Genomic DNA, 13,720 nt, shown 5'->3' with positions numbered 1-13,720 from the left:
ACAATGGAAAGTACCCCCAGACCTCACTAACAGATGATTGGTGAAATAAGCTATGATTCACTAGAAAGGATTTGTAGTGGTATTAAGAAGGATGTCTGGTGCCTTACCGATCCCTACAACCAGAAAAGAAACTTTGAAAGTGTCAGGCATAATTTTTACTTAAACATTGTTATGATAACTTTGTGAACTATGCCCAAACAGTCTTTCTTTATGCCTGCTATTTCTCAGTGAAAAGCTAGAATGAAACAAGGTGAATAGTTTAAAAGGCGGTAATGACAGCAATTTTGTTTTAGGCTTCATGTAGTGAAAGAAAAGGCCAAAAGAAAAATAAGAGAATTAGGATGTACACTGTTACATTTATAATTTAGCAAACAAGGTTTGCAAAGAATGTGGGGGAAGTATTGCTTTAATTTCTTATTAGGCAAAAACAGAATAGAACAGAACAAACAAGAACCCCTGAGGTGCAGAGATATTAAATGATTTGTTGAGGTTGCACGTAGCTGTAGGTGGGAACTCACACTCCAGCCAGGCTGTCTATAGGTGGTGTGGTAACTCCGTGACACCTACCCAGCCGGTTGGAGTCTAGGTCATGACAAACAGAATCAGAGTGGCCACTCTGGAAGGCAAAAAACAAGCACTGCAAATTATAATAAAGCGTCTATTTTTTAAAAAAAGCCAGCCTTGAGACTATGTATCTAGTGAAATGAATGTTTTGCGTTTTACTGAAATGAGATAAGGAAGGAAATGAACCTTGAAATACAGATCTGCATTATTTACATTGAACCAAGTAAATTGTACCTGAAAAATCAGCTATGAAATTGGAATTTTAAAAAATGTATTTAAAGACTAGCATAGGAAATAAGAGAGTTGGCATTTAGACTTTTAATTCATTTCAACCACCATGCCACTAGTGACCATCTGTTGTGTAGCTGGTGTTATCAGCAGTTCTAAGGGTGCTACAAATGGAAGATAAGGTGGTTCTGTCCTCAAGGACCTTAGCTTGTTTTTAAGGAAACTAGATTTACAGACACGAAACTAATTTAGAAATAGCCAGAATAGTTTATAATCAGTGACATATTTATGTAATGAAGTGACACAGTTTTGGAGGCAGATAAGTAAGGTGTGCTCTGGGTAGTCGGAAAAGAGAGAGAGCAGAATGACGGGGTCCATCAGCTGACTTTCGGAAGGAGGTGACTTTTAAGTTGGGCCTTGCAGGGTGAAGAGGAATATTTTTAAGAAAAGAACAGAGGATTTAGTCTGACATTTCAAGTGTTCACCACAATGGTGCCTAATGAAATATCAGAAACAGCCTAAATGATTAGGGGAAATATTACTATTTCTTTATTCAAACAATTAATATTATCAAATCAGTACGCATCATTAGAGAACAATGGGGTATGCTGGCAAAGCATGACATACAGTCGTATCATTTGTAACTTCAATGCTTGAGATAAGTGACTTGGTGTTTTTGAGCTTGGATTTCTTGGTAATAACCATCTTACAAGGTGATTGTAAGGATTAGAAGTAATGTATGTAGCTTCAGGCTACATGATGTAATAGCAGTGAATGTTTATTCATGTTTCTTGGTATATACTCTGTTTCTATGTAAATAGAGACTGCAGTACCTACGGGTTTTGCATTATTGGAATCAACCAACCATGGATCATCTGACATGTTGTCGGGCACATGATGGTTGCATCATTCCTGAACACATACAGATTTTTTTCTTGTCATTTTTCTTTAAGCAAGACAGTATGGTAACTATTTTACATAGCATTTACATTGTGATAGATATTGCAAGTAAGTTAATAATTTAAAGGTAGTTTAGAGTATATAAGATTTTATATAAATATATAATGTGCAAAATGCTATGCCATTTTGTGGAAAGGACTTGAGCATTCTTGGATTTTGGTATTCTCTGAGGTTCCTGGCCAACGATCCTCCATGAATAACGAGGGATGCTTGTATGAAATGCCAAACTGTGAAGGAGAAATGAGAATCCGGCATTAGGTCAGAGTGCAGGACTGGCAGAGACCAGAGAATGAATTCAGACAGGAAAGTCAACAAAGACTTTTATAAGGAAGTGACATTGTAAGTCAGCATTGCATAAGCAGGAGTTAGACAAAACACAGAGGGATAACCCTCCAGGAAGGACAAGCATACCTGAAGGTCTCCTGCAGAAGATGGCTTTGTGAATGCAGACAAGTTGGGCGAGAGCCAGATGTCTATTGTCCTTTTGGCTAACGGACAGAGACCCTGTGTGCTCTGGCCAGGATTCTGGATTTGATTCTGAGGCAGTGGGTTAGCATGGAAGGATTTTAAGTAGGGATTACATGAAGCTGTCTATAATGTTAAGGGAGCTGGAGATAAACAAGACAGAATCTGGAAGATGAACTCGGAGGCTGTTCGAGCTGGCCAGGAGGTGATGAGCTGGAATGCTGGCTCTGAAAATGCACAGCAGCAGACAGTTTGGAGATGTTGGGTGTTAGCATTGAGAGGAGTCAGTGACAGGGCTCAGCAGTGGGTTGGATTAGGGGAATGAGGAGGCGGGAATGGGGCCGCCAGGGCTGACTTTCAAAGCAGTCTGCCTGAATGACTTGTTGATCGCTCAGGTGAAGGAGTAGGCATCTTTTGGGGATGGGGGGAGATAAGGGTTCACTCTGGGACCTGTGTAATTTGAGATATCTATATGATTGCTAACTGCTGATGCTGGGTAGAGGAAGCCTGTTATTCAAAGGAGATAGCCGTTACAGATGGAGATACACAGTTGAGTTTACCTGTAGATAGTACTGGTAGCCCTGAAAATGGATGCAGGATGGAGATTGGCAGTTAAGACGAGTTGGCTGTGGAGAGTACTGGTAGCTCTGAACATGGATGGGGTTGCCCTCAGAGAAGATATTGAGAGAGAAGAACAGGGGGCCTAAGGCTGAACCCTGATGAATTTCAACATTTAAACATGAAGTGATGGAGGGGAGGCAAGGCACCTAGAGAGGAATGCATTCCAGCAGAGAAGCCCAGGAGCTCTGGGAGAATGCATAGCATGAAAACAATTGCATAGATTTCAAAAGGTGTTTTTATACTAGAATACATGTATCTTTTAAAGAAAGTTTTTAAAATTTACTTTTATTGGAAAGACAGATTTTGCAGGGGGAAGGAAGGACAGAGAGGAAGATCTTCAGTCCTCTGATTCACTCCTCAAGTAGTCACTATGGCCTGAGCTGAGCTGATCCAAAGCCAGGAGCTTCCTCTGTGTCTCCTACATGGGTGCAGAGTCCCAAGCCTTTGGACCATCCTCTACTGCTTTCCCAAGACACAAGCAGGAAGCTGGACAAGAAGTGGTGCAGTCAGGATACGAACCAGCGCCCATATGGGATGTAGTGCTTGGAGATGAAGGATTAGCTAGTTGAGCCAATACCCTCATCCCCTATAGACTTTTTGAAGTACCTTTGTACTAGGTACCATGATAAGTGGTTTGTACAATAAATATTTATTACTCACAATAACCCTATGAAGGTGATCTATGGGGGTGTCTTCAAAAGGCCATGGGAAATGTATATTGTAAAACAACTGTGTGTAAGTTTTAAAAAAAACAACTTTTTTTTTTTTTTTGCTCCAAAATAAACCTAAGATCTCTTCATTCCGATTTCCCAGAACCTTATGAAGCCCCTCTCACAATTACCCCCACTTTACAGATGAGGAAATCGGTGTTCGCTGGCGAAGGAGAGGGCTTCACTGCCTGATTTTGGAGCTTATGCCCCACTCTGATTTGCAAGATTTCCTCCGTGAGGTTTGGTTTGCTCAGGCTGCCGTCCAAGTGCTGGAGACTGTGCTGCTTCTGATTTCCTGAGTTCTGAAGGCTCCGAGTATAAGAGCGAGGTGTTGGCAGGTCTGGCTGCACCTGACACCTCTCTCCCTGGCTTGCAGATGGCCGCCGGCTCGTGTGTCCTCACACAGCCTTCACTCCGCGCTCCTGCTGTGCTGGTGTCTCCCGTGTCCTCATCTCTCCTCGTAAGGACGCCAGTCAGATTGGATTAAGGGCACACCACTGAAATTGCCTCCTTTTAACACAGTCCCTTTTCAAAAGGCGTTCTCTCCAAATACAGTCACATTTTCACATTTTGAAGTTATGGTTTCAATAGTTGACTTTAGATGGCTTCGTAAAGTCTAAGCAAAGGTGTGGTGGGTATGGGGGAAACGTTGAAGGGCAGTAACTGGAATTGAAGAGAGTGCAAGAAAGAGCTGCCTAGAGAAATGTGGCCCATGGGACCTCTCAGGTTGGCTCTTTCTCTGGCCATTTTTCCGTGTCCATCCTAACCAGTTTATCTGAGTCCCTGTGGCCATAGGCAGATGCTTGTGTACAGTAGAACTCAAGACCTGTGTGAAATGACGAAGCTGCTGGGTTCTTCTACAGACTGCTTAACCATCTGAATGGCCCGTTTACTTGTGCATGGTTGAAATAAAAATAGTTTTTTTTCATGATTTCAGCATGGTTGCAAACATTTTTTGGTTTTCCCCACATAGTTGAAATGTAAAAGTTAATACCATGGCTGCTAAGACTTGGTATATTCATGAATGCACAAATGAAATTTAAACATTTTTCCCAAACTGATTTCATAACTTGTCTTCATGATTGCTCACCACTTTCTTCCTCTTTCTCTCTTTTCCCCCATCTTTCCTCCTTTTGTTTCATTTTCAGTCATCCACAATATATTGAGTGCCTACTAAGTGTCTAGCATTAGGGATCAATAGATTCCACAATCTATTGTACATATATATGTGTGTATTCCAATGTATAATCAAGTGACAAGTGTTATTATTAAAGTATTAATTCATTTGTTCATTTAGCCCTGTGCAAATGTCTAGTACCTAAGTGCCAGAAAGTGAATTAGGCTTGGAATAGAAACATGAGTAAGACATAATTTTCTGCCTTCAAGAAATGTACAACTTGGTATAGAAAAAAATCAGGTAAGTAAACAAAGACAACGCAATGTGACTTTTGTAAAATATTGACTGATTTCAAAGAAGGAAATGACTTTAGCCTCTGTTTTCTCAGGCGTGTTGGGATACCCATTGAGAGGAGCTGTTGCTGCATTTTAAACAAAGACGCTAGAAAAAGCACATGTGTCCATTTCACAAACGTTTGTGGATGCTTGCAGTCGTTACATAGTGACGGCTTTATAGCTGCTAAATTATCAGCAAGCCAAAGTGGCGGGGATTTTTTTAAGCTCTTTATTTGAGCTTATTGTCCACACCCTGCACTATCATCAACTCATTTTTTTAGGTGGTGGAGTGATTAATGGTATTCTTGAAATACTCTGCAGGAGCCTGCTGAATACTGAAGCGTGAGGAAGGTCACAGTAGCAAAGCATTCCTGTGATAAAGGGGGACAGAACACACACGCCGGCCTTGCCAAGGCCTCAGAGGTTTTGAACCTGGACTTACGTATCAGTGTGAGGCTCCCCGTGTGATTTTACAAAGACGACAAATGGCAGATTCAAAACGTGGAGAAATGGATTTTTATTGATGATGTAATTGAGATAGCTTCAAGTGTCTCCCTCTTGTATTTTATCTCTGGAAAAGTTTCTTCCCACACTAAAAAGGTTAATTGAGACAATGGGTATGAACTTTTTGCTTTCTATGGTGCTAATTTGCTGTATAAATTCAAGTTTTTACTTTCTGCATCTAAACTTACTTCGTTGGAAACAGTGCTAACTGTTGTGGAAATAGTGGAGGTGGAAGAAAAGGCAGAGCTGGTAAATGTATTTTTGTACATTTAGGATATAGAGGTTTGCTTTGATGTCACGTAATGAACATTTGTTATCTGTATGTTGACTTCATTTCAGAGTCATGCCTAGAGTTTGTCATAGTGGAAAGAGTCCTGGATTGGGAGTCAGGAGTCTAAATGCTAGTGTGGCCTAGCTGCTGATCCTCTGGGTGTCTCATTGCCCGCCTTCCACCATCTGTGAAATGAAGTGGTTGTGGGAAACCACCTGGAACGTCCTTCCAGTTCTGACATTTTGCTGTCCTATGATTCTGTATCCACATTTCTCAGAAAACATTTTGGCTTTCTTTAAGTTGTTTATGCTAGCGTTTCGATTAGAATGCATCCAAGAGCTTATTTCCATGTGCGATGGGGAACAAATTTTGCTTCTCTGGGGCTTGATATGTCTTCTGTTAACTGCTGACAGTGAGCTATTCCACCCACAAGGCTCCCTTGGTAGCCTTAAAGATTGAAAGGAGAAATGGACAGTGAAGAGGAGACCAGAAAGCCGTTGATCATCATGGCTCCTTGGGATTTGCAAAGAGGAATGACTAGAACTGGGCCATTCACTACAGCCAGGTCAAAGGTCAGGTCAGGAGTGTGGACAATGCTGGAACTCCAGGTAGGTCTAGGAGGGTAAATGAGCCTGCATAGCCCCTCCTGAATCCTGAGACTGTCTGGGCAGGAAAGCTCAGAAAGCTGCTAGTCTCCCAATTTACAAGTCTTTGGGAAACAAAATGTGACGTTTATGTATTTTTATTATTAAACAATCGTTGCAGTCTTACTTTATACTCACCCAATTAATCCACTCTGCACGTGTTCCCATTGTTCCAGCCTTAACCAAATACATGTCCAAATCACATGTTAAAAATACGATCTCAATGGATGCCGTTGTGCAGGGAGCTCTCCTAATTTTTAACGTTTTTGTTCCCCGAGTGTTATTGTCCAAAGACCTTAGAGTTTTTCCTTTCAACTTCAGCCAAGCAACATTGAATAGAATTCTCTGGTGGCCGAGATCTCTATCTACTATTATTTTGTTAATAAAACTATTAGGAATGATTAGAAAAGAATTCATATTGCTGCTTTTCTTAGTGATAAAAATATAATGGATAATTTTGTGAACAGAATATTAATCCAGGTAACTAAAAATACTTTTGTGTGTTGAATATAATTAATTATAAGAAGTGTAAGATTCTTTGTCATTGTTTTTATGGTGACCTCTCAGTGACAGTTTGCATATATTCTTTTAAATACTGTTTAAATTCTTATATGTAATCATGAAAGGAAAAGATGATGGTATACTTAATACATATTACAAAATGACTCTTCTTTTTCTTTCTTCTCCTTTTTTTTTGTTTGCTTTTATCTAGTTGCTTCCAAGATTCGGTACCTACAAGAATACCATAACCGAGTTCTTCACAACATTTACCCTGTCCCATCTGGAACAGATATCGCAAACACGCTGAAATACTTTTCTCAAACCTTGTTAAGGTAAGCTTTAAACTATCCTCTGCTTTGAGAGAATTAGTAGGTAGTACTGCTGGATTTATTGGGACCTAAATTTTTATTGAAGATTTGAAGGGCTTTACATTTTCAAGTGCTCTGCCAGAAGAGTGTGACTGAGGTTCCCTGGGTATAGAGAACAGATCAGACCCCAGTTCCCATGGGAAAAACTGAGTCGCACGGCCAGTGGCTGCTTTTATCCTCCCAACTTCTTTTCAATCAAGAGATCTGTAAAATGATGAAAGTTCTGTATTGGGCATTGAAACAGCATAGGATTCAAAGAACCTCTGTTGCTTAAAATCACGACTAGGAAACACTTGGGGTCTAAAATAAAATCAGAATTAGACGGCCCTGAAGCTCATCACTGGTATTTCGTATTTCCCCAAGTGTGATTTAAAATAGTCGTCATTGTTTTTAAGCTGCATAACATATCAAGAGTTCAACATGCCTTACAGTTGATGTTGAAATTCTGCTGAAGACAAAGGAAACAAAAACACAGCATTTCTTGATATTATTCTTTTCTTCCACTGTAAGGGGAGCCAGAAAAGCCCCATCTGCTTCATACTTCTCATTAGGAGAAGCGAGCCAAGATAAGCCTTTCAAGTAAAGACCTGGTTTGCTTTGGGAGATCATCACCTTGAAGGAGTCAGAAGGACCCTTCACTTTCTGCGAAATTCCCAGCCTGATTTCTTCCATTCCCATGATCTTCTCTCTTCAGCTGTGCATCTGGAAGCCCATAAATTGACTTGCTCCGGTTCTTTCCTTGGCTCTCTAGCAGCGAAGTTTTGCCAGATTGGTATTAGAAGAGCACAGATTTGGAGGTACTGGAGTTGCCAGCAAATGCTGTGATCGAGGGGAAGTGTCAGGCGATCGAGTTGCTGACTGCTCTGTTCATCTCCCATCTTACCCGCTTGCTCTGTCCTTCAGATTAGCTTTGCTTCTTCAGAGTTCTTTAGGACCCTTCTTCTGCACTGAAGGGAGTCTGTTGGTCAGCTCCCTAGATTCCGTTCTTGCTCAGGCCTTGTTACAGAACATTTTATTTCGTTTCAAACTGCAGTGGAATAATTAGCCCAATTTTCATGATAGGAATCAGATACATTTGTGAGCCAAAGCATCTCATTCTCTCCTCTTGAGTTCCTCTCTTGTTGTTGAAGTCAGGTTTCTCTAAGGGAAGTGCTTTTCTTATCCGCAATTCTGAGTGGTTCCAAGGAAGGAACCATTAGGAATCTATTTGCAGATTCTAAATTGTGACAGCCTTGTTGGAATTGAGATCTTAGTAATAATTATAGCAAAAGGTAAGGGATTTAGGACCCTGAAGTCATGATGGCAAGACATAAGCATTCCATTTCCTTGAGCAATAGATTAAGTAGGAGATGATTACGGATGACAGCAGGATGCTGGCATTAAGGTAGTATATTCAAGAGGTTTATTGAAGAAGAGTCTGCAATTGAGCTGGGTCTATTTTCAAAGGGAGGCAACACTGACAGTGACTACTTCTGGTCACAGTAGAGTTAGACATTGTTATTATAGCAACAGTGTGTACACTAATAGTAATTAGATGTGCCAAGCACTGTTTCAGGCACTTTAAGCAGGCCATCTCATTTAAATTCTCGAAATATCTAAGACCAGTGTTTTGCAGTGCCCATTTGATAGATAATGAAAGTAAGTCACAGAGTGGTTAAGTAAGCTGCTCAAAGGCAGCTTATTTGTACTACGTATATTCCTGGAATATGTGTAAGAACCAGGATTTGATCCAGCTGGTCCTGATCTGCATCTGATGCTCTCAGTAATTGTGGTCTCCTGCTTCTTCTTACTATCCCCGTCCATCACAAAGGTGTGTCTTTCAGTGAAGCCAGAGTTTTGCCTTTGAGAATTTCAATATCCATTTGAATAGTTAGAGTAGTTTTGGCTGTCCTCGAGAGTAAGAGCATTCTCAGTGCCAAGGTTTGCCACGTGTTTGGGAGTTAAATCAAGCTGCTGACAGCGTTTCATGTTCCGGGTGTTCAGCTCCATCTCCACTCAGCAATCAGCTGTGCATAGTAGGTCAGTGTTGACAGATTGCATAGAACACACATGAAATGGGGGTAAGAAAGAAAATACTGAGAAGTGTAACGTGCCATGGGGCAGACATTCCTGTTTAAACTTTCAACCTCCAGGCTGAATACTTTGCTTTTTCTGTCTTTCTTGTCCATGTGGTATTTGGCTTGCTGGCCCTTGAACTTGCTACCATCTTGGGCCTTTACAAAGGACTAAATAGATGTTCAATTTAATTGACTTTTGCTTAAGTTTTTATTCATTGGAGATCTATGGGATCTAGCAATGACTGAGAGTCCTTGGTCATTCCATCTGAGTGCTGAGTTATACTAATTTTAATTTAGTAGGTATTTAAGCTTGGACATACAGTTTACATAAAACTTTGAAATATAGTTGCTTTTTTAAACTTTTCTCTGTTCAGGATCTTCCGTTTTCCTTGGCAGAACATTTACACGATCCCTCTCTTCCTATGTCAAAACATTCTTCTGGAATTCTTCACATCTCTCTCCTGGTACTATTGGTGCGGCTAGCATTATCAGATACTTTTTAGAAGAGCAGTACATTTGGGGAATGTTGCTTGCTGCTCTTTAGTAATAAAGATTTCAAATGAGCTTAGTGGGATAGTACTTTGTAACTGATTAAGAAGACCACAGGCACACATACATCTCCTTCATTTCACCTGAAGTCCATTGAGTAACCTCAAATCATAGCATTGTTAAGTGAATTTTTTCACACAGATTCAAGTCCAATGTCAAAAATTAATAATCATCAAAAAGTTTATCTGACACATTAATTTCCTGTGCTATAAATATCTCAGGACGATTTGTCATGTTTCCCACACCCACGGAGTTCTTCTTCCTGCCCTACCTTATTGCTGGAAGGCCACACTCCATACGGGAGCTGTCATGAGGGAATAGGAAAGGTGAAAATTTGGCAGCTGAGTCGAACTCTTCTGAGCAGGGCATTCCTGTAATGCTTTTCTGGTTGGGTCTAAAGACCTCCAGTAAAGAAATTCAGATGGTTTATTATTCCCAAGTTAGATAGTTTGGTTGGGGAAATAAGGGTTTTTTTCTGATTAAATTTCACAAAACATCATAAGATCACAATGCATTGTACATTTATTCATTAGCCCTTCTTGAGTTTTTTTCACAAGTGAAAACATTTTATTACATTGAGACATGAATGGTGATTTAAAACTGGTTTCATGGATTACTCATTTTCAGCCATTTTTCTTTCTTCAACCTCACCTACTTATTAAATCCAGTGTTAGAAAGAGAGAGAGGAGTTGTGCTGTTTTGCTGCAGCCACATTGCCCTCCCTGCATGCAATGAAGCTGTTGTTGCTGTCAGTTAGGACCCCCCTCAGAGATAGGAAGACAAAGTATCAAAGCAGAGCCTCCAAATTTTATTTGATTAGTGTTTGTTAAGTTACAGCAAACTTGGAAAAACACTAAAGTATCTTTGTAGGAATACTGTGTAGTGTTTCCCCCACCAAGGAGAATTCTGAGCAGAGCATCGAGATTCACTTAAAGGCTAGCGCTCCTTTATAAAATGGAGCAGTTTTATTCACTAAGGCAAAATATGGTTCTTCCTAAACCGTTTTGGTAGGATCCACATCTTGTAATTTTGAAAAGATGCTGTCAGTAGGTGAATGCAGGACTGAGTTTGGGAAATAGTTTGTCTCACTTATATCCATTATAATTCAAAAGGAATCTTCAGTGTGATAGAATCCCTCAGGATTAAAACAGATTTTATGGTGACTGGGCTTATTAACGATACATTAAAAGTAGGTGAAGTATATGAGAAGTGTATTAAGTCTGATGAAAAACTTGATGGCGTTTATAACAGAGATAGGCAGGCAGGGGTTACTGGTATGTTGGTATTGTTCCATTATTAAGTGTAAGCTTACAAACTTGAATCATAACACACACACACAGAGGTAAATTCAATTTTTTAAAAGTAAAAAAAATTCCAAATCTTATTTATTGTTAAGAGGTATTCTGTAACTGTTCTGAAATTATTTTTATTATCAATTGTTTTTCCTTGGACATTGGGTAACAGAAGACAAAGGAAATGGAGGTAAATTAGGCACATAGGAAGTAAAAAGCATGTAGTCATTTTCTTTACATTGTAACATATTTTGCACTAAGAATAAATGAAAATAAATGGAAACTTGACCTAGCAGCATGCTTGGCACTAACCAGTTTATCACATCATTGTAAAACTATAGATGGAAATCATTAACTAAGAGGTTAGTCATCTTTGATGCACATAGACTAAGTGTTAAACAGCATTATTTTAATGTAATGCAACATTTATAAAACTGTTGTCTATCTTGACTAACATATAAGCATACTATATAACAGCACTTTGTAAGTGCAAAGTATTATCATTATAATGTGTAGCTGTGGTCTTGAATGATAACTAGTATAGCATAATTAAAAAATACTAAACATTTGGCTAAGCAGTAGTTGCTTTTATTTTTAAATTAACACCTTTTATGCTTCATCGCTCTTACTAAAAGGTTCTTATTTTAAAATTAAGCTAAAAGAAAACCATTTTATTTTTAGAAGTTATTTTTATTCCCATTAAACTTTTTTTCAACTTCTAAAGTGGTCTTTCCTTTAGTATTTAGTGAATTTGTTGAATAATAACGTAAGTAACAGCAATAGTATGTGAGACACCCCTGTATGATGCACAGTTTGCATAGGCTTTAGAGTGTTGAAGGTAACCATGTAATAAACCTCTGTTTGTATTATAAAATAAAATGTTTCCTCTCCAACATGCAAAATTAAAAAAAAAATAACACACATGAATAACCATTATCATTAGTTTGCAAACATATGCTATGGACCATCTACTATATATTCTTTTATAGCTTTTCTAATGTAGTTTAGCTAACATTTTAGAAATATGTATTATTTCTAAATTCATATGCCTGTTTAAACTTCATTATCTCAAATGATACTGACAGAATGTCATGAAACAGTATCATAATATACATATAGACATTATTTTGATGCAATAAACATGTGATTTTTAAGACTTTCTTAATAAACACACATGTTTATTCTTTGCTAAAACATGTTTCTGCAAGTGCCATACCTATATTTTGCAAGTTTCTGTCCACCTGATTAAGACAGTCTTGCTGAAAACTCTTCTTTTGAACGCTCCTTGCCACCAAGACTAAGAGCCCTCACTCGTGAGACTAGCTACTGTCTTCCTTCTAGGCAACTTCTCCTTCATTAAGTTGATAAACTGTAAAACATGGGTTTGGCACTGAAACATGCATTTTTATATTTTTGCTCCTTACTAACCAGATAACACATGAGATGCAATGAAACTTCCACAATCTAAACCTTGCGTTATTGGTGTCTCTCAGCCCAAAGCGACATAACCACTATGAGATCTGTAGACCCTGCTGCTGTGGCGATTGCATCTTATGTGGGTTGTATCTGGTGTTTTATTATTTGTTTTAGAGTGTCATTTCAATGTAATGTGCTGTTCTTTGTGTCTTTGTTGTCTCTTTTTTTTCTTTGTCCCCCCAACAGCATTTTGTCCCGCACAGGGAAGAAGGAAAACCAAGATGCCTCCAATTTGACAGTGCCCATGACCATGTGTCTTTTTCCTGTGCCATTCCCACTCACCCCATCTCTAAGACCGCAGGTCAGTTCCATCAACCCTACTGTTACTCGCTCCCTCCTTTACAGCGTCCTGCGAGATGCTTCCTCAGAGCGCGGCCCGCAAAGTCGTGATGCTCAGTTGTCAGACTACCCTTCTCTGGACTACCAAGGCCTCTACGTGACTTTGGTGACTCTCCTGGATCTAGTTCCTTTACTACAGCATGGCCAACACGGTGAGCACATTTCCTTGACACCTTCACAGATGTACATGTATGCTTGTGAAAACGTACAATGCTGAGCAGGGGCTTGGGAACTTGTTAGTGTAACGAATTGCTTGAAGGAGCCTTGTGTGGCTAAAGCCTTTCTTGCACTGAAACTTGATTATAGTGTTCCCACTTCCGATCACTTTGCACTGTTTTGTTGTCACGTAGTTGTGATCCTATGGGGCCTGTGTAGGGAAAGACAATGTGTCGGAGAAAGGAGGAAGAACAGAAAATGAAGCTGTCTTCCCCCACCCCCTGCCCCCCCGAGCAGCTTAACAATGGGGACTCTTGTTCGAAATTATGTTGGGGGAAGGAGAGAAGGAGACAAGATGTTGAGAAATTGCACCCCAGAAATTGTAAGAAACAGAGCTGAGGAATTCTGATGTTTGGGGGGGGGCAAATCACAGAAACCTTCTGGGGCCAGCTTGTCCTGTTTCCAGTTAAGAACGTAAATGAGAAGAGATGCTCGAGACCTCTTCCACATTTAACTTTCAGTAGTTACTGGAAAATGCTGTGTCAGTGTGTTGGTACAGTATA

At 39.6% G+C, this 13,720-nt stretch overlaps 1 protein-coding gene across 9 annotated transcripts in view; it reads left to right on the top strand.

The window, feature by feature from the left end:
• The window catches only part of UNC79 (unc-79 homolog, NALCN channel complex subunit), a 261,393-nt gene that overhangs the window by 71,121 nt on the left and 176,552 nt on the right, over positions 1–13,720 (top strand). For 5 of the 9 annotated variants that reach the window (XM_058655399.1, XM_058655396.1, XM_058655401.1 and 2 more), the window contains exons 2-3: positions 7,132–7,252; positions 12,849–13,153. In XM_058655399.1, coding sequence (XP_058511382.1) covers positions 12,907–13,153 — 247 coding nt within the window. In that variant the 5' untranslated portion in view covers positions 7,132–7,252; positions 12,849–12,906. Of the gene's footprint in view, positions 1–7,131; positions 7,253–12,848; positions 13,154–13,720 lie in introns of those variants that run through there. The other 4 variants (XM_058655404.1, XM_058655402.1, XM_058655403.1 and 1 more) reach the window with 2 other exon arrangements.

Source organism: Ochotona princeps, chromosome 26 (genome assembly GCF_030435755.1).
Source record: "Ochotona princeps isolate mOchPri1 chromosome 26, mOchPri1.hap1, whole genome shotgun sequence".
In the NCBI taxonomy this organism is placed as follows: Eukaryota; Metazoa; Chordata; class Mammalia; order Lagomorpha; family Ochotonidae; genus Ochotona; species Ochotona princeps.
The sequence above is the reverse complement of the archived record's forward strand: the minus strand, read 5'-3'. Positions and strand labels throughout refer to the sequence as shown.